This window comes from Delphinapterus leucas, chromosome 5 (assembly GCF_059928025.1).
Source record: "Delphinapterus leucas isolate spDelLeu-1000000601 "Yukka" chromosome 5, BTC_Dleu_Yukka2, whole genome shotgun sequence".
Lineage (NCBI taxonomy): Eukaryota > Metazoa > Chordata > Mammalia > Artiodactyla > Monodontidae > Delphinapterus > Delphinapterus leucas.
In genome coordinates this window covers 25,891,799-25,918,864 of record NC_143133.1, presented here as the reverse complement: position 1 = coordinate 25,918,864, position 27,066 = coordinate 25,891,799, and the positions used below count along the sequence as shown (strand labels likewise).

Genomic DNA, 27,066 nt, shown 5'->3' with positions numbered 1-27,066 from the left:
TAGGAGATATTTAGTGCCCTCGGCAATGAGTGTGCAGGCCGAGTTGTGGGGCAGCCAATGGCAGGCTGTAATCATTTGGAGCGTAAGTAGGGCCCAGCAAACAGAGACTGATGTTTTCCGACACTCGACTCCAAAGGGAGAGTGAGTGTAAGGCACGCTCAAGGGGCGTGTAAGTTGAAGGAATGTGTCATAAATATTATGTATTTTTGGTAGAAAACTTCAGAGATCTGGAAATATATAAATAGGAAACTAAAACAATATCACTCAATCTGACAATCCAAATTTACTATTATAACAGTTTGATATTTACTTTGTCATTATAATCATTTTATGTATGCATATATCAAGTATATGTAAAATTTTGTTTTCTTGCTTATTATGTTATAGGCATTTTCTCAAATTAAAACTGTTTTACAAATCATGGTTTTTGATGGTTCTATGGTTTTCCATTGTAAGATATACCATACTTTGATCAATCCTTTACTGCTGGATTCTTAGTAGTTTCTGCCTGTTTGCTGTCGGAAGTGAGTGCAGGGAATGTCTTCGTACATACATGTTGGTAATTCTGATTCAGCATAGCTTCATAAATGTAAAATAATGTGCCAGTTGTTTTTCAGAACACTCGTGCCGATTTACATTTTCACCAACTGCGTAAGACTGTGCTATAGCCTTGGCAAGGACTGAGCCTTATCATTAAAAATCACATCTTTGATGATTTCATGAAAGAAGAAATCTCGTTTGTTCATTTGTTCAATCATTCAGCAAGTTTTAAGCTCGTTGGACTAACTGGGAGGTTGAGTTTGGACTGCGTGTGGAGGGGTGACGTGCCCAGTGCCACCTGTAGGGTGCACGGGTGAGGAGCCACCTGCCACCTCCCATACACCAACATTAGGAGGGTTTTAGCCCGAGTTATCAGCTCTCACTGCTCTTTAGGCAGGTTATGCACTTTTTCTAGAGAACTGGTCTTCATTTTTACTTTTGGGGGTAAATGCAGCAGCCCCTGCTTTGCCTCTTTGGGAGTGAAGGGGAGATGTGATGGATGGGAAACTCGTTCAGTTCATCTTTAGAGAGCGCCTCCCCTTCATTTCTTGCTCGTCCCCCCTGTGCTTGCTCTTCCAGGGTCCTCTCAAGCTCTCAGCCATTCTGGAAGCAGTTTTCATCCTTGCTGCAGGCTTTCCCTCTGTGTGTTCTGGGCCATGACTTCCTGCATTCTTTTCTCTCAATAAGCTATTTGTCAAATTTTTGACACAAACGGTGTCACAACTCCATTCCACTGATGACTGTAGTTTCGCCCATACCTCACCTGCTCATGTCAATTCTCAGAGGTATTAGGTATTTATTCCCTTTTATATTCTTTACTATAATTCCAAAGGAGCTTTGGGAGGAAAGGAGTAGAAACACTTGGGTTCGGTCAGCCCTCCTGGACTGGAAACCTTTGCACCAGATGTTTTAAACATTCTAAAAATATTGAATGATTATGTAATAGAATCGAATAATGGTTTTTTCCTTTGTTTTATGCTCAGAATTATCTTTCACTTTCCAGAGATCATTTAAAGCTCAACACTCTTAACGGCTTTATTAGAAAAAAAAAATTTGACATTATTCTGTCTGATTTACTTTGGGGAAACTCTAAGGTAAAAAATGTAGTGATTTTGTTTTGCAAATATAAAGCCAGTTTTTCACACTTCATATTGAGTGAGTTGTTCTTTCTTCGTTTACTTGTACTTCCTTCATCTCATATTATGTTCATATTCAAGAAATTCTTACAGGCTGCCTACTGTGATCCATTGATTTGACTCAGGATTCTTGGGCTACTTCCGTAGTGTTTTTATTTTGTTTTTTTAATTGAAGTATAGTTGATTTACTATGTGTTAATTTCTGCTGTACAGCAAAGTGATTTAGTTCTCTCTCTCTCTCTTTCTATATATATATATGCACATCCTTTTTCATATTCTTTTCCATTATGATTTATCTCAGAATACTGAATATAGTTCTCTGTGCTATACAGTAGGACCTTCTTGTTTATGCATTCCATATATAATAGCTCGCATCTGCTAACTCCACCCTCCCACTCCATCCCTCCCCCACTCCCCCTCCTCCTTGGTAGCTGCAAGTCTGTTCTCTATGTCTGTGAATTTGTTTCTGTTTTGTAAATAGGTTCATTTGTGTCGTATTTTAGATTCCACATATAAGTGATGTCATATGGTATTTGTCTTTCTCTTTTTGATTTACTTCACTTAGTGTGATGATCTCTAGTTGCATCCGTGTTTCTGCAAATGGCATTATTTCATTCTTTTTTATGGCTGACTAGTATTCCATTGTATATATGCACCACACATATACATAGAGTGTTTTAATTACAAAATGTATTTTAATATTTACCTTTCTGTCCCAAGTCATTACTGTTTCTTTTTCAAAAGTGTATTCTCTCTTCTTGCCTGTTCTAACCAAGAAACATGGCTATAGTTTGGTCAAATTCCAAACAAAACAAAGCCATCCAGTGGAATTTTGAGAGGAATTTATTCAGTCCATTTATAATATGGGAAGGATTAGCTTTTTTAGAATATCATATTCCATTATAGTATTTCTATACACTTAGTATTATTTCCATGTATATCTTCAGGGAAAGGCTTGCCATACTTAGTATAGCCAAAATATATAATCCTTTTAAATTAATTTTACAGGTATTTTATATACTTTATTGTTACTGTGAATGAGATCTTTTTTCATCACATATTATTTTGAAAAATACTTATCATTATTTTTATTAAGAAAAGAGTAACATGTCCAACGTAGAAAAAGTTAAATTAAAATCCCTTATAATTCATACTATCCAGAAAAAAACCACTGCCCTTTGGTGTTTAGCATTCCTGTGTATATATACGTATATATCTTTTACAGAGTGCTACATGCTATAAACATGTTTAGTAACCTAATCTTGAATATCTTTCCATGCCATTAAATGTTCTTTTACAGGGTTGTTTCGGGGCTGCATTGTATGCATGAACGACAATTTATTTAACCCGTCTCCAGTTGTTGGGAATCTAACATATCTCGAAATGTTTGCAATTAGTAACAGTCTTCTCCTGCCCTAAATAATGGCTTCATGAAAATGCTTATAGAAGTTAAATGTCTATTATGTATATTGTAGGCTGTTTTTCTAGGATATCATGTTTCATTTAATTTTGTTTATAGTGCATTTAATACATCCACATCCTTTTTTTTATCATCTAGTTTATTTTCTTTTCATTATTTTATTTCAGGTTGCTTTAAAATTTTTTCTTAAACTAGTAAACTTTACTTTTTAGAGCAGTTCTAAGTTCACAGCAAAATTGAGCAGAAAATACATAGAGTTTCCATATCCTCCCTCCCCCTGCACATGCCCACCTCCCTCCGCTATCAACATCTTGCACCACAGGTACATTTGTTTTGATCAGTGAATGTTGCCACATCGTTATCTCCCGAAGTCCATACTTTACAGGGTTCATTCTTGGTGTTGTGTAGTCTGTGGGTTTGGGTAAATGTATAATGACATGTATCCACCATTGTAACATCTTACAGAACAGTTTCACTACCCTAAAAATCCTCTGTGCCTCCACGTGTTCATCCCTCCCTTCCTTGCAGACCTTGGCAACCACCAATCTCTTTAGAGATTGCCTAAATCTCCACAGAGATTTGCCTTTGCCAGAAGCTTATGTAATTGGAATCATACAGTATGTAGGCTTTTCAGGTTGGCCTCTTTCATTTAATAAATATACATTTTAATTTCCTCCCTGCCTTTCCATGGCTTGGTAGCTTATTTCTTTTTAGTGTTGAATAATATTCCATTATACAGGTGAACCACAGTTTATTTATTCACTTAACCTAAGGTGGTGTACTTGGTTACTCCCAAGTTTCGGCAATTGTAAATAAAGCCGTTATAAACGTTCCTGTGTAGGTTTTTGTGCAGACGTCTGTTTTCATCTCCTTTGTGTAAATACCAAGGAACACAATTGCTGGATCGTATGGTGAGAGTATGTTTAGTTTTGTAAGAAACCGCCAATTTGTCTTCCAAAGACTGTTTTGCATCCCCACCAGCAATGTATGAAAGTTCCTGTTGTTCCACATCCTCTCCAGTATTTGGTGTTGTCAGTGGATTTTGGCCATTTTAATAGATGTGTAGTGGTTTCCCATTATGTTTTAATTTGCATTTTCCTAATGACATATGATATGGAACATCTTCTCTTACGTTTATTTGCCATATGTATTTTCTTTGGTGAGGTGTCTATTGAGGTCTTTGGCCCCTTTTTAAGTCAGGTTGCTTGTTTTCTTATTGTTGAGTTTTAAGAATTCCTTCCTTACATATCTTGGATAACAGTCCTTTTATCAAATATGTCTGTTGCAAATATTTCTCCCAGTCTATTGCTTATCTTCTCATTCTCTTGACCTTATCTTTCTCAGAGGAGAAATTTTAATATTAATGGAGTCCAGCTTATCAATAGACACATTCTGATACTTCTGGACTAGCAAGTATCTCACTGTTTGTTGGTAGTTGTGTTAGTCATTCTGTTATCCATGAAAGAGATAGTTCTGAGGTTAAAGTGCTGTTGTAATCCTTCATAATGAACTTTGTATTTGAACAGCGAATAACACGCTTGTGCAAATGATGCTTCTTTGTTGGTGATGTCTTTTTTCATGAAGACATGCAGGCCTAGTAGACATTATTTTTAGAAGATATTTTATCACATGAATATTGGTATTTCTGAATAGTTACTTTTAGAATTTTTATGTACAGAATCTATGTACTTTTTCTAACCTTATTTTGGTACAGTAGCCACTAGTAGTAATTTAAAGTCAGTTCCTCAGTCACACTAATCATATTTTAGCTGCTCCCTAGAGGCTACCATATTGGACAGTAAGGAGATAGAACATTTTCATCATCACAGATCGTTCTATTAGATAGTGCTGTTCTAGAATGTAAGCAATTGTGCATTAAATCATCATTTTGTGCAATTTCTTTTTACTTTGCAGTAGGTACTAAAATAAAATAAAAAAGGGAAAAAAATAAGAAGCATGGTAAAAGGATTTGTTTCCCTACTATTATTTGTTTTGTTTTTTAGTGATTTATGATAAAGTAATAGTTTTAACTGCAGCTGAAGGAACTGAGTCTGCTCAGCTAAATGCAAAACACAGTCAGCAGAGCAGTTGCCTACCATCAGTCCATCATCCTGCGTGTCTTCTTGGACATGCATGTAGTAACAGGCACTATTAATCACAGCAGTGGACAGTTCTGCTGTAATAGCTGTTTCTACATAAATCTTGCTCCTAAAATTAATAACATGTCTACTTAAAATTCCTAACTTTTCCTCCTTGGCATGGGAAGGAGGCTACACCAGAGAGACACATTGGAGAGACAACACAGGAGAATAAAGACCTGGAAAGTTTTCTCCAAGATTGGTTGCTTAATTTTCTTCCTTCAGTGACCTTGTAATTATAGAATAAACTTACTTTATTGCTACATAAACAGTGTTTTCTCCAAATTTATTTTTTAAAGCCCTCACGTTAATTCAAGCAACATTTAGCATAGACTTTTATCTGTTTATAAAGCATATTACTTCTGTTTACTCTTAATGATGTAGTATCATTTAGAAATGGTTTGAAAATTTCCTTGTAATGAGAGAGGGAAGAAGCACCTGGAAATATTTATAGTTTAATCTTGGTATTGGAAGAATCTATCATTGCCTGCTATTGATTTCTTCTTTTTTTTTTTTTTTTTTAGGTTGCTTGCAGTGTTTGAATGTTGAGAAGGTATAGTTGTTTAAACTGCATTTACGTGGTGGGAATTTGTACAAGTAGGATGATTAATGTATGATAATGAGTAAAAATAGATATTGATTTGGTGATTGCATATAAATCTATTTTGAGTTGTTCCTTGAAGTAAAAGTGTCCAATTCTCATGGGTGACTATTGTTCATATCTTTCCCTATTTGGAGGCTAATTTAGAGTCTAAGAAAAAATTATTTTGGATAGGTAGGGGGAGTTTGCATACTCTATGGCCCCCATAGGTATTATTTCTAAAAAATGATAGAGGATGAATCTAACTATTGTATATACTCTATTAACACAAACGCATAGAAGAAGCATTAGCCATCAAGGATACAGCCATCATCTGACTTGCCCTTTGCACCTGAGTTACAGGCACAGCACAGGAAGTGTAGTCAAGGACATAGTCACTCATCAGTCACTTCTTTCACAAACATTTACTGAGATGCAGTTAACTTTCTTAAACATTTCTATTAAAAGTTTCTCTTCTAGATAATGCCCTGAAATGAATCAGCAAATTGATATAAATTACATAAACAGAGTCTGCCAGGATACTTAAGGGTATTTAGATAAAGGAGAAAGTCACATTCAAGGTCATTTTTTTCCTGTGGAAAAGTGTATTTTCTATAGAATTACTACTTGAAATAATTATTTTCTAAAACATAATCTTTCTTTGGTATGCTTTAGTCATAACTAGGAAGGTTACTGCTGTGATAAAATGCTTTAAAAAGAGACATACATGCTGATATACCTGGAAATAAGAAGTCTTGGCTCTAATTCCTGGGATTAACATTGATGTTCAATTAAAAGATAAACAGATGTTTCATAGATACCTCATAGCTATTATTCAAAGAAGAGAGATCTTTTGTCATTCAATCTTATAGGTTTCGTTTCAAATTAAAAAAAAAATTAGTTCTCCATTATTGATGCAATTGTGTGTTCCAAAACTGATACATTTTAAATATATTTCAGTCTATGCCAGTTTTGCTGTCAATTCTATACTTTGAAAAATACCTTTCAAAAATAAAGAGGCAACTAGAACAAACATTGGGATAATTTATAAAAGTGATCCTTAGGCAAAGTACTGGATCATCAAATACTTTGAAAAAGTGTCTTTGTGGTTGTTTTGAATGGTAAGGGTTGCATTCTGTTTTCAGTAGTTTTCTGGTTGTCATTTCAGCTATGAAGTCTTACACTCCGTATTTCATGCTCCTGTGGAGTGCTGTTGGGATAGCGAAGGCCGCCAAAATCATCATCGTGCCGCCAATTATGTTCGAAAGCCATATGTACATTTTCAAGACACTAGCCTCTGCCTTGCACGAGAGTGGGCACCACACAGTGTTCCTCCTCTCTGAAGGCAGAGACATCACGCCATCTAATCATTACAGCCTCCAGCGCTACCCAGGGATCTTTAACAGTACCACCTCGGATGCTTTCCTGCAGTCCAAAATGCGGAATATTTTCTCTGGGAGATTGACAGCAATCGAACTGTTTGACATACTGGATCACTATACCAAGAACTGTGATATGATGGTTGGCAACCGTGCCCTGATTCAGGGTCTAAAAAAGGAAAAGTTTGACCTGCTGCTGGTGGACCCTAATGACATGTGTGGATTTGTGATAGCTCATCTTTTAGGGGTTAAATATGCTGTATTTTCAACTGGCCTTTGGTATCCTGCCGAAGTGGGCGCTCCTGCCCCATTAGCTTACGTCCCGGAGTTTAACTCACTCCTCACAGACCACATGAACCTGCTGCAAAGGATGAAAAACACCGGCGTTTACCTCATTTCCAGATTAGGGGTCAGCTTTCTGGTTCTTCCCAAATATGAGAGGATAATGCAGAAGTACAACCTGCTGCCGGAGAAGTCCATGTATGACTTGGTCCATGGGTCCAGCCTGTGGATGCTGTGTACAGATGTAGCACTGGAGTTTCCGAGACCCACTCTGCCTAATGTTGTTTATGTAGGAGGGATCCTCACCAAACCGGCCAGCCCACTACCAGAAGTAAGGTTTGCTGAGCTCCTTGGGAATCTTTTCTAAATATCAATGTCAGTTTGTCAGCTTTGAGTTTTGAAGAGATAGACCTGGGCATTGTCGGGTAACAAATGCTATTCTAAAAAGTGGTTAAGACACAGAGCCTACCAAGGTCCCTTTATCTGTGGGTGCCTCACTCCCCTGGAACGCATTCCTACGTCAGAGGAGCATTTCGGTAATCCCGAGAGGCCACTCTGCCATATGGTCAGTAGACTGGAAAGTAGATTTTTGATTAAGTTATAACTGTAGTATAACAGAGAATGTAGTTAGATAGTTCGTTTTAATGAGTGTGAGTGATTTTGCTTTTAATTAAACACAGAGATCCTTCTATCTCCCCCAGAAAGCACAAACACAGTTGTCTGCATCTAGGTTAGGTCCCGTGAACTCAAATAAGTAGGATGACGTGAATAGTGGTTCTTCTTTCAGCAGTCCTGACCACTAGAAAGTTTATGTCCAACATTGAAAATGAGGTAGTAACTTCCATTCGCCTAGGAAGCTAACTAATTTTAAGTTAGTAAGCAAATGTAACTGTTTAAAGAAATCATGCCCCATTGTGATTTCATTTCAAAGATGGAATTAATTATGTCTTAACAAAACCCTTCTACTCTGAGTCAAACCTGAATTCTTTTTGCTGGCTGAGCTGTCAGCACATACCCTTGTGTTCTGTTCTCCATCCTAGTTTGTTTTTTTATTAGGTATCTCAAACTGGCAGGAGCCATGTTGCATATCGGTTGTTGTAGGGGATTTTCTAACCTCAGGTTGACGCTGGATTTAATCTCAACATCTAATGGCATTTACGAGAAGTGTAGGGCCTGTTCTATGATTTTTGCTATTGCAACCATTTCTACTCTTAAAATTCTTGAAGTAGCCACTCGCGACAACTGTTAAATTGTTTATCCCTAACTCTGGTCACTACATTTAAGAAAAAATCTGCCAGGGCCTTGATGAAGAGTAAATCTAGTTTTTCTCCTACAGGTATCAGGTAAGCACAATCACTAGGCAGAATTTTCTCGTGGGGACATAAGGTGATTGGAATATACAGCCTGTAGACTTCTTTAACACCTCCATTAGAAGCATATTTAATAAATAATACTTTGATATATTTCATGTAACATGAAGAAATAGAACTTGCCAGATCTTTGGCCCATAAGCCCTAGATGCCGCTGGTAGAGGCTGTGAGAGTGAGCTCAGGCCTTCTCTCTGACACCAGCTGTGAAGGATAGGGGTTAGTCTCAGCATGTCTCAGCCATTTGTGAATTTACTTAACCCCACTTCGAATCCCAGATAGTCTCTGCCAGAGTCACTGTGTGGTGTATTATCCCTCTCCTAAAGGTAACTAAAATCAAACTTCAGAAGCAGCTTCCAAGAGACCTGGAAGCAAGTCTGTCTCTGCTTTAACTGAGTCGTTCGTAATGTCAGGCAGATCAGCCGTACTCCCTCAAATCTTCATCTTTTCCCAAACCAGGGTACTGCCCTTCTGCTTGCTCCTTTGGGTTTTTGTTCGAATGCTATCTCCCTTCTTCAGGTTGAAGAAGGAACCAATGATAAGGAATCTTCTGATTGCCTTTTTTTTTCTTCCATCCCTGTACATTTTTCTTGAGTTGTAGTGGCTTGAACTATATAAGTACAGAATACTATTGTATGCTTAGTTAAGTAGCATGGGTCCTTATGCCTGTTAGTTTCACTGTGGTAGTCCCCCCTTATCTGCAGCTTCAGTCATCCTCGGTCACCCACGGTCTGAAAATATTAAAATTCCATAAATAAGCAGTTCATAAGTTTTAAATTGCGCATCATTTTGAGTAGCTTGATGAAATCTCACATAGCCTAGCTCTGTCCTGCCCAGAATACCCAGCCATCCACATGGTCTGCTCCTGACATCCAGCCGTTGCCATCGTAATGGCTCCATGATCCAGCATCGCTTGGAGCAGATGATCCTCCTTCTGATGTATCATCAGAAGGTCAACAGTAGCCTAACTCTGTGTCACGGTGCCTACGTCATTCACCTCACTTCATCTGATCACGTAGGCATTTTATCATCTCGTGTCATCACAAGAAGGGTGAGTAGAGCACAATAAGATATTGAGAGAGAGAGAAACCACATTCACATAATTTCTATTACAGTATATTATGATCTATTTTATATTAGTTATTGTTGTTAATCTCCTACTGTGCCTAATTTATAAGTTAAACATCATAGTTATGGATGTATAGGAAAGAAAAGGTATGTATAGGGTTCAGTACTATTCAAGATTTCAAGCACTCACTGGAGGTTTGGAACATATACTCTGTGGATAAAGGGGGGGCCACTCTACCTTGTTTTACTTTAAAAGCATCTTTTGTGTGGTTTTTGGAGCCTCATATAAGGTTATTACCCAAAATGTTTTCTGATTTGCCATGATTTCTAGTTTGACACTGGCTTGACCTACTTTGTGGGCTTTCCTGTTCTTTTTTCCTCTTTGGGCTTTTTGTAATGATTCTTTTGAAAATGTGCTCTTTATTTACAATTATTGCTTTAGCTGTGACAGTTAGTTAGGTGTCACACTCAGATACATACACATCTGGCATGTGCATGTGTTATGTATGTGGACCAGATAAGTATATTATTATCATGGAAAATCTGTTAGGTTTTAAGTGTGAAGGGCCTTTTTCACTTCAGTGTGCCATTTACAAAGTTATTCAATAGGGAATATTTTGAAGAATGATGTGTGTTATCCTTTCATATATTCCTCACACTAGTGAGGCTTTATATGTGTAGGAACACGTGTGTTCCTATTGCGATTTCTCTAGTAGATTTGTCTGATACAGTAAACTGTACCTCAGGTTTCTGAAAGGTAATGAGTTTCTCAAATGCCGGTATTACTTACAGGTCATGGTTGTGACACTAAAATAATAGAGCCCAGCAAGTGGCCTCCTAGAACACATGATTCACTAATAACAGCTTAATTGTTAACTGCCTTGGTATCTTACACTGGCAATGGATTAAATTTTCCAGATGTCTGGAAATGATTTGACAGTGGGATTTCATTTCACAACCTGGGATGAAAAGATAGAGAAAATGTCTAAAAGACATTTTCCAGGAGCTTTCATAATGTTTGAGCCCAAAGAAACTCTAGAGAGCATCTAGTTCAGCTCTATTTTTCCTCCTCAAAATACAAAAATTCGTTTGTCACACAGGAGATGAAAAGAATTTGAGTGTCTCGTCCAGACCAGAGTTTGTGGCACAGCCAAGTGAATTGTTTTGCTATTAAACAAAGCCAAGTGGATTGTTTTGCTATTAGTTAGATATTTTGTCAAGCTGCCTGCATCTCTTGTCACTCATTTTCCTCATTTACACATTTAGAGTGTATACAAAACTATGCAGAGACAATTTTGCTAATCCTTATTTGCTATCTCAAAGATTGTGAGGACTTAATATGAGAGTCATATTACGCCATTTGGACTCTTCCTTGTGCTTTACAGATGTAATGATAGAAATCAGGCAGAATCCAAATGCTTTTGATTACAAAATGTTGCATTGGTGTAGAGTGAAGAAATTGCCTGCCTTGATAATAGAATCATTTCTAAATGCATGCGCCTAACTTATCATACTATTTACTACCGGGCTGCCTACAGTAGGAGGCCTTAAAATGTCCTTAAGGGGAAGAGGTTTAGGTTGGATTATATCCATATAGTGGCTTATCTCTATCTTTGCAGGGTGGTAGAGAACATGGAAACAAATTAAAAAAATAAAAAGCTTTACTTAGGTCAGGAAGGAGGTCTGTAAATAGATCCCTATTTGATTAGGTCCTTCAAGTATTAAATGTGAATGAAATAATAACATCTTATAGAGGGTGACTGCAGCTTTTAGTGGTTTGATTAGGAGGTAATAACAATAATACTACCAAAGAATAGTCCATTTACTTAGGGAGTCTTTTGATGATTAAAATTCACATGTTTCAGGTGATAGCTTTTAGATGATTTCCCATTAGTGGGAAGTGGTCTAGCCCTGTCAAGCAGTTGACCTCAGCCACTTTTCAGCTTCTATAGCCCTGAACCGTAATTGCACCTAATGGATTGTACCTTAATTATTGGTTTTTCACATGGCTTTCTCCCTAACTAGGGTGTGGATGCCATAAAGGGTGGACACCAAGGTGGGTAACCTCTGTACCCTGAGTGCCTGGAAAATGGTAGCCACTCAATGAATGTTTAAAATTAAATGAATTGCATCAAAGAGAAATAGTTGCCAAAAAATAGGTGATTGAACTAGTACAACAGTGTTGTTAATATTATAACCATTATTTGTTCCAAGTTATGTCCAGATGCCATTGCAGCCATTAAGTAACCAAACATTACAGGTTAAGTTATTTTAATGAATTAGAGTAGCCACTTAATGATACTGATATTGAGAAAAGGAGATCGTCATACATTATTACCCAACTGGTGAGCTAAATGGTCTCTACTATGTTCCAAACATACATGTGAACAGGGCTAGTAATGCAAGTCAGGCCAGCTGTTGCTGTGTTAAAGATGATTTGGGAAAAAAAAAAAAAAAGATGATTTGGGGTGGTATGGCACTCATTTGGTGGACCTCAGAGGTGCTTTATGGCCAGGCTAGGAGTATGAAAGGCATTTTCATTTCACCATTTGTAGAGACATTCTTAATTTAGGGAAACACAGTCCTGGGGAAAGATACAGATAAGAGATAAACAGATAAGAAAGAGCAAGAGGCCAAGGACAGTGTCATGAGATACTCACTGTCATTTTGTAGTTTGCCTGAACTCCCTCACAGAGAAAGGTTTGGGGGGAAAAAAGAGACATTGTGCAATGGATTCATTAGATTAACCCACTTGTGAGCAGATCAGGTTATGAGAAGAAGAATAAAACCAAGAAGCAAGACAGTGGCTTTTTAATTTAGTTTTCATTGAGTCACCTAGAAGCCATTACTCATTATTACATATGGAAATGGAAAGCTGACCTCCCCAAGAGTGAATGGATGTCTAAGCTGAGTTATGGGACCAGAGTCCTTGGGGCTAACAGATTGATCCAGGGTTGCACAGCAGATGTGGAAAATTAAGGCCATCTTAATAGTATGTTGCATATAAGTTATCTCTTGAAATATAAGGCTAGAGATAAAATTATAACCATTGTATCATATTGATTAAAATGTCCCCTTTTAAATAAGTATCATTTAATCAAAATATATCTTTTATAGTAAGTTCCTTATGTTGGAGACCATCACTCACAAATAATTTTTTAGGATGTTTTCATCCATGCAGTACTACTGTGCTATATTGGTAGCTGTGCAGGGATCGGAAAATTGAGAACTCTAATATTTGGAAGAGATGAATGATTTAATTCCAATTACTGATTCTTAGCTTAAATATTCACCACAACATGATAGTTGGGCATAAATAATAGATTCCCTGTGGGAACTCAGTAATGTAAATGTTGTTGCAGATATTTCTTGCAAAGGTTTTGTAGGTTGATCATATATTTTTGTCTTTATTTTGTAGTAAGAAACCAGATTACCTGGCTAAGTGAATCTATCCAAGAGGTAAATCAGGCACTGTTGCAAACATCAATAAGTTACTGTTTAGTTCACTGATAGTGGTAATTTTCTAAGAAGCACTGTAGTTTTAAATAGCTTATCAGTTGCTTCTGTAAGCATCATAGGCTTAAAAGGGTTTCCTGATACATTAGGAGACCCGAATATAATTGAAATTGCAGAGTCTGACATGATTTTTGAACACCTTCCTCCCTCTGCTGTTAAGTGTTTAAGCTTTAAGATGCCCTGCAGAATTGTTCGTTTAGATATTAATTCAAATGCTGGCGATGTCAAAGGAAATATTTTTTAACTGATCATTTTCTACAAATGATAGTTCTCATCATTAAATTGCTGTTGGCATCAGTTTTTAGAATGATATTCTTCACAAATAGTCTCATTCCAAGCCAAACAGTTAAATTGCTACTGTCAATGAGGTTGTCAGATCTATTCCTGAGTGCAGATTTTGACAGAGAGGATGGAGTGAGCATGAGCTTCTGAAGAAGCAGTGGCACTGGAGACAAGCTACCTATTTCATAGTTTGTTTACGGAATTTTTTATACCAACTTGCCAGGGGCTGCGGCAAAGTAGCAAAGTGGAAAAACATGGGCCTTTTCAGCCAAATGGTCCTGGCTTTTAGTCCTGGCCTTCATAAGACTCTTTCGGACAAGGGAGGGAGTCAGCCTCATTAAAACGAGGACAGCAGTGCTTACCTCGGAGGGTTTCCATAAATGAGCGCAATGGCAATAACTAGTGGTGGTAGTTGTTGCTCTTATTATTGTTGTGATAACTCGTTATTTAAGATCAGCTGTAGTTAACTGAATCACTATCACTTCCTGTCGTCCACCTGGCAGATGGAAGAATGGTTTCAGAGGCGTAGGGAGTATGTGGAGGAAGTGTCTATGGCGTCACGTCTACTCATTTTAGGGGTTGGCACTTGGTACTTCTACTTCCATCTTGGGGATGTTTATTTCTCTTTCTTTCATTGTCTTTCTCACTGAAGTAGAATGAAAATGACAAGTGAGATAGGTGCCCCTTAGACTGTCTGAGTGTCTTAAGAAATGAGCAGAAGCTGACAGGTATGTGTTGTAAGGGCAGGAGCATTAAGGAAGCAGCCCTCTGGTACTTCCGAATGCTGGCTTCTTCAGGTTCAGTGATCCTATCTGTGGTTTTTCAGTCCTTTAAATGGAGGAGCAGGGATTCTGCTCCTGTTCTGCCACCTCCAGGCTTGTTCCTTCTCCTTCTGGGCTTCCCATTCCTGAGGGACCTTTGGGGAAGCTCCAGACAAATAACTACCTGCCTTCTAGACAGAGATTCTACCCAGATTCTCCTCCACACTCAGGCCCTGCTGAATTAGATTATTAGATTAGGTAACCCATAACCCTCAAAAAAAAAAAAAGTTTGAGATTTTCTTCTAAGATCTAGAGTGCAGACTGCAATCAACCTCGGTGTTTATCCTTACTTCTTCCTATATCTCTATAGCCTCCCCAAGTTGTAGCTTTTGTATACTGTAATTCCTTCACTCTCCGCAGTATTGTTTAGATCAGAATCTCATCACGTTCTTGTTAAAACATGGATTGTAGGGCCAGTTAGGAGATCTGGGATGGGTGTGCTAATCCGTAACAAGTTCCTAGGTGATGTTGATGCTGCTGGTTTAAGGACTAACCACAATTTGGGAACCACTCATTTACATTCAGACAATAAGTGTGAACTGTACATTTTAATTACATTATGTAATATATTTTGTATGAGAATCATTTTTTCCTGATCATTATAGATTTTTTCTCTTCTAGAAAATTATTTTCAGTATAAATTGTACCACCAAAAATGTATATACATATCTAGATTTCCCTTGCTTTAGGAAGCAGATCTACATAGAACATCCATGTGCAGCCATGTTAATAATAGGTAGGGTCTTCAGTACTAAAGTCCTTTAACTTTTCTCCCTATTTTCCTTTATCTCTATCACTGTTTTTTTTTTTAACATCTTTATTGCAGTATAATTGCTTTACATTGTTGTCTGAGTTGCTGCTGTATAACAAAGTGAATCAGCTATACATATACATATATCCCCATATCCCCTCCCTCTTGTGTCTCCCTCCCACCCTCCCTATCCCACCACTCCAGGTGGTCACAGAGCACCGAGCCGATCTCCCTGTGCTGTGCGGCTGCTTCCCACTAGCTATCTATTTTACATTTGGTAGTGTATATGTGTCCATGGCACTCTCTCACTTCATCCCAGTTTACCCTTCCCCCTCCCTGTGTCAAGTACATTCTCTACATCTGCGTCTTCATTCCTGTCCTGCGCTAGGTTCTTCAGAACCGTTTTTTTTTTTTTAGATTGCATATATATGTGTTAGCATGCGGTATTTGTTTTCCTCATTCTGACTTACTTCACTCTGTATGACAGACTCTAGGTCCATCCACCTCCCTACAAATAACTCAATTTTATTCCTTTTTATGGCTGAGTAATATTCCATTGTATATATGTGCCACATCGTCTTTATCCATTCATCTGTCAATGGACACTTAGGTTGCTTCCATGTCTTGGCTATTGTAAATAGTGCTGCAGTGAACATTGTTGTACATGACTCTTTGAATTATGGTTTTCTGAGGGTATATTCCCAGTAGTGTGATTGCTGGGTCGTATGGTAGTTCTATTTGTAGGTCTTTTTTTTTTTTTCCGGTACGCGGGCCTCTCACTGTTGTGGCCTCTCCCGTTGTGGAGCACAGGCTCCGGCGCGCAGGCTCAGCGGCCATGGCTCACGGGCCCAGCTGCTCCGCGGCATGTGGGATCTTTCCTGGACCAGGGCATGAACCCGTGTCCCCTGCATCGGCGGGCGGACTCTCAACCACTGCACCACCAGGGAAGCCCTATTTTTAGTTTTTTGAGGAACCTCCATACTGTTCTCCATTGTGGCTGTATCAATTTACATTCCCACCAACAGTGCAAGGGGGTTCCCTTTTCTCCACACCCTCTCCAGCATTTATTGTTTGTAGATTTTTTGATGATGGCATTCTGACTGGTGAGAGGTGATACCTCATTGTAGTTTTGATTTGCATTTCTCTAATGATTAATGATGTTGACCATTCTTTCATGTGTTTGTTGGCAATCTGCATATCTTCTTTGGAGAAATGTCTATTTAGGTCTTCTGCCCATTTTTTGATTGGGTTGTTTGTTTTTTTGTTATTGAGCTGCATGAGCTCCTTGTAAATTTTGGAGATTAATCCTCTGTCAGTTACTTCGTTTGCAAATATGTTCTCCCATTCTGAGGGCTGTCTTTTCATCTTGTTTATGGTTTCCTTTGCTGTGCAACAGCTTTGAAGTTTCATTAGGTCCCATTTGTTTATTTTTTTTTTATTTCTATTTCTCTAGAGGGTGCGTCAAGAAGGATCGTGCTGTGATTTATGTCATAGAGTGTTCTGCCTATGTTTTCCTCTAAGAGTTTGATAGTGTCTGGCCTTACATTTAGGTCTTTAATCCATTTTGAGTTTATTTTTGTGTATGGTTTTAGGGAGTGTTCTAATTTCATTCTTTTCCATGTAGCTGTCCGGTTTTCCCAGCACCACTTATTGAAGAGGCTGTCTTTTCTCCATTGTATATTCTTTCCTCCTTAATCAAAGAGAAGTTGACATATGTGTGTGGGTTTATCTCTGGGCTTTCTATCCTGTTCCATTGATCATGATTTCTTATTTTGTGCCAGTACCATACTGTCTTCATTACTGTAGCTTTGTAGTATAGTCTGAAGTCAGGGAGCCTGATTCCTCCACCTCCAGTTTTTCTTTCTCAAGGTTGCTTTGGCTATTTGGGTTCTTTTGTGTTTCCATACAAATTGTGAAATTTTTTGTTCCAGTTTTGTGAAAAATGCCAGTGGTAGTTTGATAGGGATTGCATTGAATGTGTTGATTGTTTTGGGTAGTAGAGTCATTTTCACAATAATGATTCTTCCATTCCAAGGACATGGTATATCTCTCCATCTGTTTGTATCATCTTTAATTTCTTCATCAGTGTCTTATACTTTTCTGCATACAGGTCTTTTGCCTCCTTAGGTAGGTTTATTCCTATGTATTTTATTCTTTTTGTTGCAGTGGTAAATAGGAGTGTTTCCTTAATTTCTCTTTCAGATTTTTCATCATTAGTGTATAGGAATGCAAGCAGTTTCTGTGCATTAATTTTGTATCCTACTACTTTACCAAAGTCATTGATTAGCTCTTGTAGTTTTCTGGTAGCATCTTCAGGATTCTCTATGTATAGTATCGTTTCATCTGCAGACAGTGACAGCTTTACTTCTCCTTTTCTGATTTGGATTCCTTTTATTTCTTTTTCTTCTCTGATGTGGCTAAAACTTCCAAAACTATGTTGAATAATAGTCATGAGAGTGGATAACCTTGTCGTGTTCTTGATCTTAGAGGAAATGGTTTTAGTTTTTCACCATTGAGAATAATGTTGGCTGTGGGTTTGTCATATATGGCCTTTATTATGTTGAGGTAAGTTCCCTCTATGCCTGATTTCTGGAGAGTATTTATCATAAATGGGTGTTGAATTTTGTCAAAAGCTTTTTCTGCATGTATTGAGATGATCATATGGTTTTTCTCCTCAATTTGTTAATGTGGTTTATCACATTGATTGATTTGCATATTCTAGAATCTTTGTATTCCTGGGATAAACCCCGCTTGATCATGGTGTATGATCCTTTTAATGTGCTGTTGGATTCTGTTTGCTAGTATTTTGTTGAGGATTTTCGCATGTATGTTCATCAGTGATAATGGCCTGTAGTTTTCTTTCTTTTGGCATCTTTGTCTGTATTTGGAATCAGGATGATGGTGGCCTCATAGAATGAGTTTGGGAGTGTTCCACCCTCTACTCTATTTTGGAAGAGTTTGAGAAGGTTAGGTGTTAACTCTTCTCTTAATGTTTGATAGAATTCGTCTGTGAAGCCATCTGGTCCAGGGCTTTTGTTTGCTGGAAGATTGTTAATCACAGTCTCAATTTCAGTGCTTGTGATTGGTCTGTTTATACTTTCTGTTTCTTCTTGGAAGGTTGTGCTTTTTCTAAGAATTTGTCCATTTCTTCGTGGTTGTCCATTTAATTAGCATACTGTTGCTTTTAGTATTCTCTCATGATCCTTTGTATTTCTGCAGTGTCAGTTGTTACTTTTCCTTTTTCATTTCTAATTCTATTGATTTGAGTCTTCTCCCTTTTTTTCCTGATGAGTTGGGCTAATGGTTTATCAATTTTGTTTATCTTCTCAAAGAACCATCTTTTAATTTTATAGATCTTTGCTATCATTTCCTTCATTTCTTTTTCATTTATTTCTAATCTGATCTTTATGATTTCTTTCCTTCTGCTAACTTTCTGGGGTTTTTGTTCTTTCTCTGATTGCTTTAGGTGTGAGGTTAGGCTGTTTATTTGAGATGTTTCTTGTTTCTTGAGGTAGGATGGTATTGCTATAAACTTCCCTCTTAGAACTGCTTTTGCTGCATCCCATAGGTTTTGGATCATCGTATTTTCGTTGTCATATGTCTCTAGGTGTTTTTTGATTTCCTCTTTGAATTCTTCAGTGATCTCTTGGTTATTTAGTAGTGTATGGTTTACCTTCCATGTGTTTGTGTTTTTTACATTTTTTCCCCTGTAGTTTATTTCTAATCTCATAGCTTTGTGGTTGCAAAAGATGCGTAATGCAATTTCAGTTTTGTTAACTTTACCAAGGCTTGATTCGTGACCCAAAATATGATCTATCCTGGACAGTGTTCCATGAGCACTTGAGAAGAAAGTGTATTCTGTACTTTTTGGATGGCATGTCCTATAAATATCAATTAAGTCCATCTTATTTAATGTATCATTTAAAGCTTCTGTTTCCTTATTTATTTTCATTTTGGATGATCTGTCCATTGGTGAAAATGGGGTGTTAAAGTCCCGTACTATGATTGTGTTACTGTCGATTTCCTCTTTTATGGCTATTAGCATTTGCCTTACGTATTGAGGTGCTCCTATGTTGGGTGCATAAATATTTACAATTGTTATATCTTCTTCTTGGATTGATCCCTTGATCATTATGTAGTGTCCTTCTTTGTGTCTTGTAACAGTCTGTATTTTAAAGTTTATTTTGTCTGATATGAGAATTGCTACTCCAGCTTTCTCTTGATTTCCATTTGCATGGACTGTCTTTTTCTATCCCCTCACTTTCAGTCTGTATGTGTCCTTAGGTCTGAAGTTGGTCTCTTGTAGACAGCATATATACAGGTCTTATTTTTGTATCCATTCAGCCAGTCTGTGTCTTTTGGTTGGAGCATTTAACCCATTTACATTTAAGGTAATTATCAATATGTATGTTTCCTTTACCATTTGCTTAATTGTTTTGGGTTTGTTTTTGTAGGTCTTTTCCTTCTCTTATGTTTCCTGCCTAGAGAAGTTCCTTTAGCATTTGTTGTGAAGCTGGTTTGCTGGTGCTGAATTTTCTTAGCTTTTGCTTGCCTGTAAAGGTTTTAATTTCTCTGTTGAATCTGAATGAGATCCTTGCTGGGTAGAGTAACCTTGGTTGTAGGTTTTTCCCTTTAATCACTTAAAATATGTCTTGCCACTCCCTTCTGGCTTGCAGAGTTTCTGCTGAAAAATCAGCTGTTAACCTTATGGGGATTCCCTTGTGTGTTATTTGTTGCTTTCCCCTTGCTGCTTTTAATATTTGTTTCTTTGTATTTAATTTTTGATTGGTTAATCCATGTCTTGGCATGTTTCTCCTTGGATTTATCCTATATGGGACTCACTGTGGTTCCTGGACTTGATTGACTATTTCCTTTCCCGTATTAGGGAAGTTTTCAACTATAATCTCTTCAAATAATTTCTCAGTCCCTGTCTTTTTCTCTTCTTCTGGGACCCCTATAATTCGAATATTGGTGCATTTAATTTTGTCCCAGTGTTCTCTGAGACTGTCCTCAATTCTTTTCATTCTTTTTTCTTTATTCTGCTCTGTGGTAATTATTTCCACTATTTTATCTTCCAGGTCACTTATCTGTTCTTTTACCTCAGTTATTCTGCTATTGATTCCTTCTGTAGAATTTTTAATTTCATTTGTTGTGTTGTTCATCATTGTTTGTTTGCTCTTTAGTTCTTCTAGGGCCTTGTTAAACATTTCTTGTATTTTCTTCCTACTATTTCCAAGATTTTGGATCATCTTTACTGTCATTACCCTGAATTCTTTATCAGGTGGACTGCCTATTTCCTCCTCATTTGTTTGGTCTGGTGGGTTTTTACTTTGCTCCTTAATCTGCTGCATATTTCTCTGTCTTCTCATTTTCCTTAACTGACTGTGTTTGGTGTCTCCTTTTGCAGGCTGCAGGTTCGTAGTTCCCATTGTTTTTGGTGTCTGCCCCCAGTGGGTAAGGTTGGTTCAGGAAAGTGTGTAGGCTTCCTGGCGGAGGGGACTAGTGCCTGTGTTCTGGTGGATGAGGCTGGATCTTGTCTTTCTGGTGGGCAGGACTGTGTCCGGTGGTATGTTTTTGGGTGTCTCTGAACTTATTAGCCAGCCTCTCTGCTAATGGGTGGGGTTGTGTTCCTAACTTCCTAGTTGTTTGGCACAGGTTGTCCAGCACTGGAGCTTGCTGGTCGCTGAGGGTAGCTGGGTCTTAGTGTTGAGATGGAGATCTCTGGGAGAGCTCTCGCCGATTGATAATACATGGAGTGGGGAGGTCTCTCATGGTCCAGTGTCCTCACCTTGGCTCTCCCACCTCAGAGGCTCATGCCTGACACCCGGCTGGAGCACCAAGACCCTGTCAGCCATGTGACCAGGTACGTGGGGAGTTTCTTTCCTTTTGGGAAGTCTGAGGTCCTCTGCCAGCGTTCAGTAGGTGTTCTGTAGGAGTTGTTCCACGTGTAGATGTATTTCTGATGTATTTGTGGAGAGGAAGGTGATCGCCACATCTTACTCCTCCACCATCTTGAAAGTCGATCTTCTAGGAACTGTAACATTTGTTATTATGGTTTTTATTTTTTAATCTTCCAGTCTTTTTGCTCATGAAGGGAAGACCCACACAGGACCTTAAGTATCCTGAAGAAATGGCAAGATTTAGGTATTGCCAAATTTGGGGGACTATCCTTCTGGAGAAGATGAAACTATCACTTTTTTTTTACAACGTTCTAAAAATATTTTATCTCAGGTTAATATACAGCACTGGATCAAAACAGGCTATGATTTTAAAGTCATATTACAGAAATGCCTGTTTCTAAAATTCTAAGAAGTTATATGCTGAAATTGTTTTTGTTCTTATGTACAATCTTATATCCAAAATCTAGTAGCAAGCAGAATGTCATTTACTTTATGTAGCATTTTGTAAATGCTCACTACCCATTAACATTTCTTTGTATTTATAATATATCAATATTATAAATATAACAAAATGAGAAAGGGTTTGTTTTTTAGTGTCCAATCTTTACATTAGCTTGCTTACTCAGAAAATACAGTTGACCCTTGAACAACACAGGGGTTAGGGACGTTGACCCTCCTTCCTCTCAAAAATCCACATGTAGGGCCTCCCTGGTGGCGCAGTGGTTAAGAGTCTGCCTGCCGATGCAGGGGACACTGGTTCGTGCCCCAGTCCGGGAGGATCCCACGTGCCGTGGAGTGGCTAGGCCTGTGAGCCATGGCCGCTGAGCCTGCGCGTCCGGAGCCTGTGCTCCGCAACGGGAGAGGCCACAACAGTGAGAAGCCCATGTACCGCAAAAACAGAAAACAAAGAATAAATCCACTTGTAATTTACAGTTGGTTCTGTATACACAGTTCCTCTTTATTTGTAGTTCCTCATTCACGGATTCAAGCAACCACGGATCGTGTAGTACTGTAGTATGTACTATTGAAAAAAATCCATGTGTTTGTGGATCCATGTAGTTCAGACCCATGTTGTTCAAGGGTCACGTGTATTTTTACACTGCGACAACCACTTTTATGTTTTTACTTTGAAGGCATCTCTCTTGCAAGTTAACAAACCCTGAGCATGCACGTAAGGCAAACACTGGCCCCTGCCTGATAAACCCAGTATTGTCCTGGAGCTGAGAGTTGCTTTGTAAGGGGTATTTTTGTAGCAAGAAAAACAGGAGAGATAGCCAGAGAGAAATAGGCATTGAAGTAGTGGGATGGAATTTTTCAGGTACTTCTTAATCCAGAATGTATTCTAATTCCATCTGAAATCATGGAGTATAGAAAATTCCTCCTCACACAGTGTAGAGGGTGGCAGGACACTCACAATGCCTGTACTCAGTAATAGGAATTGGCACCAAAATAAAAATGATAAAAGTATGCAGACCAGAACCCTGAGTATTTGTGGTGGAAGGCCTGTTCCTTAAACCCTGATCACAAAGCAACTGTGGAATACACATACCTCCACCATTTTCTTTTGGCTTTATATCAAGATATATTTTTGTAAAGCAACATTTATTGCTGTTTTAGGAATCACTTTTAGTAGGAGATTTAAGAATTCTGATTCTATCAGTATAAATGTAGTCAGTTAATTAGTCTCTTAACAGAGCATTCATTCTAGAAAGTACTGTGAGAGGGAGGCATGTCTTCTTTTTTCCTAAAAAAGTTTGTCTACTTCTGAGAAGAGTGCCTGTTAAAGTTAATACTTAGATTATTTCACATGGGTGGCTTTTTGTCAGGGTGGCCTTTGGGAAAATTGGTGCTCAAATGCAAGAAGGGAAAACTTAATGCCATGTTCAGGATATTATTTATTTTCCCTCGATTTGCTTCTCTTCTTTTCCCCTAGATATATGATAATAGTAAAAATAAACCTGTCAAAGTAAGCTGACCTCATTTTATACATCTTTGAATATAGCAACTACTTAATAATTGTCTGTTGCTTTGAATTGTTTTATGCTCAATTAGATCTAGAGAAAAGTCCTTTTGATAGTAACTGAAAAGATTTCATCTGCGTAGATCTTTAAGAAAGTCACTAGGCTCTGAAAAACTGAAGACCTTTCAGAAAGAGTAATGGAAGAAACTCTTTGACAGCAGTGCTATCGGCTCAGTCATCTTTTATATCCCACCTAATTTCATACCTAATATTGCAGCACTATGCGAAGTATAGGCCCTCATACATACATTTTGAATTAATATAATTTCGAGTTGTAAAAGCTGATGCGTTTGCCCAATTTATTTTGCAAAAGTGGGATAAAATTGTTTTTACACTGTAAATTGCCAGAGTTTTTATCGGTGAAAAGCAGCTCAAATGTCTTGATAAATATTATTAAAATCTTGAGGCTAATAACTAAGTTCCCTGCCTACCCTTGTCAGCCCAGTGTGAGGAACAGCTAAACCAGCTTGATGTTTTCTTTTTCACTGCAAAGTCCTTTGAGAACTTTTCCCTGTGTGTGGCAGGGAAAAGGTTTTGCAAAACACAAAGGGATGGCCACTCATAAAAAGGATAGATAGCTATTTAGTTATATATTCAGTGCATGTTTATTGAGTTCCTAGTATGTGCCTGGCACCGGGCTAGTAATGTTAAGTGCAAGTTAGTTTCTTTGTGCTGCTTATAGTCTAATGGGAGAAATGACTAGTAAAGATGTAGACAGATTAATAAGATGTATAATTTCGATGCTGAAGTGCTGGGAAGGAAACCAACAGGGTGCAATGATAGAGAACAAGGAGACAGGGTAGGGCCTTAGGAGAAGGTGGAGCCAAGGGGAGGAAAGCTTTCCAGACAAAGGACACACCCATCCTCAGGGTGGAAGGCACTTGCACTTTGAAGACCCCAGAAAAATCAGTGAGGCTGAAGGCGTGAGGCTAGGGCAGGTGGCTCAGCTGGGTTTGGAGAGGTGAGCAAAGATCCTGCCACTAAAAGGGGTTTGGATTTCACTAGATGAGTTTAAATGTGACTGGATTTGTGTTTAGAAAGACTCCCTCTGGTTGCCTCTGGTTGCTTTGTGGAGAAAGTATTATAAGAGAGGAAGAGAGAAGACAGGAGGACCGAATGGGTGCATGTTGCTTTTTTTAGCTCAGGAAAGAGGTGGGTTGATGGATGCGGAGGTGGTGAGCAGAGGGATGATTCCAAGTATACTGGGAGGTAGAATTAACTGGGATCAAATTTGGGGAGTGGGGATACTTCAAAAACAGGCAGGTTTCCTGCTTAAATAACCAGTAGGTGTCATTTCCTGGATGGGAAAGAGTGGGGGATGAACAGATTTTTGAGGGAAAATGCATTGTTCAGGTCGGGACATACTGAATTTGAGAAACCTGTGGATGTCTGAGTGCAGATGTTCAGTTGACCTTTGAACATGTGAGCATGTAGTTGATAGGAAAGGCCAGGGCTGTGTATTCAAAGGTGGGGGTGATCTTCCAGAAGACAGTACTAAAGTGGTGGGAATAAATGAAATTACTTACGGAGAAGTGTAGAGAAAGAGGAGGACTTAGGTTTGAGCCCCTGATACTCTATCATGTAGCAGCTGGGTAAACTCAGAGGAGCCTCCAAGAACTCTGAGAAGTCAAGTGGTGTTTTAGAATCCAAGGAGTGGGTGTTTCAGGAAGGGACGGTCCATCAGTTATCATTGCCACCAAATCAGGTGTTTCCATGTGTTAGTTGGGGACATATACATGTGGTTGTATGTCACCAGACAACTTTAATTGTTGCTAAGTAGATAATAGCAACAAAGGACTTTAAATTCATGCTCACCTTTAAGAATCAGCCTTGCATCTGCTGCATCAGTCCGTTGGTAAAGTTGAAAGAGCACCCACTGGGAACCGGACAAATATATCCAGTTGACCCTTGAACAACAGGGGTTTGAACTGCGTGGGTCCACTTATGCGCCGATACAGAGGAACCATAGATACAGAGGGCCGACTGTAAATTATACTGGGCTTATTGACTGCGGGGAGGGTTGGCACCCCTATCCCCCAAGTTGTTCAGGGGTCAGCTGCGTATTCAGAGTCTCTGGCTAGGTCCTGGAGAGATCGATTTCTCTTTGTGGGCTCCTGTTTCTTTATCACTAAGCCGTGGGTGGGTGAGTGGATGGGGATTAAACTGGTTTTTAAAGGTTTATCCACTTCAGTGATGGTGTGAAATCGAACATATTGAGCACCATACATACATTAAAATCTAGACTTATATTCTTAAATTAAAACATTTTTACTTTTGGTGCAATTAATGTTGACAGAATCAAAGTCAAGCAGACCTCTCTGTAGGTGTGTTTTAAGTCCTAGTTCATAGAAGTGGAGGCTTGCAGAGAGTGGACAAGGGATAGGTATGAAAGAGGATTGATTTTGCAATTTACATATAGCGAAGCTTTTGTTGTCTGGTAAATCATAAAGAATAATTAGAAATAGTATTAAGAGAAATAATTTTTGCTTTTTAAAAAGCTGATTAACATTCAGTTCATCGTTTGGTTTTATTTTGCACAATACACAAAATACATCTTTTTCAGGGAATATAATTGAATTACCACTTTTATTGAAGGATATTTTCCTGAAGTGTAATCTTAAAGAGAATTTTAAAACACATCAAGTCATACACACAATGTGGTTTCTTCTCACCTGAAAGATTATATCTTTTAGTTTTTAATGAAAATTTGTGAATGGATTTTGTAAAATATTCTTCTCAAAGGCAAAAATTGAAATGATAGGAAAATGCTTAAAGCCTTTGCAAATTTGATTTCATTTTGGTAAAGTTCATACTTAGTTGAACATTATGTAGAGCAGTAAAAAAAAGGAAGGAATTTGCCCACTACGTTGCCAAAGCTTAGATGCGTGAAAACTTGTGTTAGTTATACATAGAAAATATACATAGAAATACGTATAAGATTGAGAACTATCATACATCTGAGGCACGAAACAGAAACCTGTTTTCTGTTAACAAAGCCTTACCAAGTAAGGTATTTTTTTCTCTTTACAACTTATTTCAATTGAGTTTTAAGTAACTTGCTTCATAAATAAAACTTCAAACGAGGTTTATTTACTGGATCTTTACAGATTTAAAGGGTAGAAATTTATGCTGACACGTAATTTGGATCACTTTTCTATTATGAAGATAGAAAAGTCGCCATTGTTTTAAATTATTTAGAAGTGTTAGGTGTTATAAGGACTAAAGTTAGGTAAAGATAAAAAGTGGAGTTATTTATCTACTAGTTTATTATGTACAACTTATTTTCAGTTGAATGTAGAAAATTCATTTTATTCAAAAAAGTATATAGGTTTCCTATAATAATGTTTGAATATAGGTTATCCCTCTAGACTTGCTTAGTAATTGTCTTTTTAAAACTATGATGATTTAATGGCAATCATATGTAATATGTTATTTATGTGAGTTAAACTAAACCAGCTACTTAGATTAGGCTAATTTTGTTCCTAGTCCAAATAATTTTTCAACAGAGATGAAAAATACGACATAGCTGTTAGCTTTATGCACACATTGTACATAATCTGTGCTTATATTGATAACTTTACTTCTTTCAGCTGAATAGGGCCTCTAAAGTTTTATATCCAGTATTTGAGTACTTTTGTTTTTCTCTTTAAAAAGTCAGTATTAGGCACTACTGGTTACTACCAGCTGAAGCCTCACACAGCTGTGTATTTAGCATTTAATCATGCTAAGAATTGCTAATTAGAACATCAAACTGGACAAAGCATACCCAGTGGAGTCGAGACAATGCCATTTTTGTTTGAGAAACATAAATAAATAATCTTTACGCAGTAGTGGTTTCATTAATGAGCTTTTGTGCCGAGTATGGA

The 27,066-nt window shown here is 37.9% G+C and overlaps 1 protein-coding gene across 6 annotated transcripts in view; it reads left to right on the top strand.

Moving 5' to 3' along the window:
* Positions 1-27,066, top strand: part of UGT8 (UDP glycosyltransferase 8) — a 104,045-nt gene that overhangs the window by 26,031 nt on the left and 50,948 nt on the right. For all 6 annotated transcript variants that reach the window (XM_022596258.3, XM_089911551.1, XM_022596257.3 and 3 more), the window contains 2 exons: positions 5,759-5,787; positions 6,983-7,806. In XM_022596258.3, coding sequence (XP_022451966.1) covers positions 6,985-7,806 — 822 coding nt within the window. In that variant the 5' untranslated portion in view covers positions 5,759-5,787; positions 6,983-6,984. The remainder of the gene's footprint in view (positions 1-5,758; positions 5,788-6,982; positions 7,807-27,066) is intronic.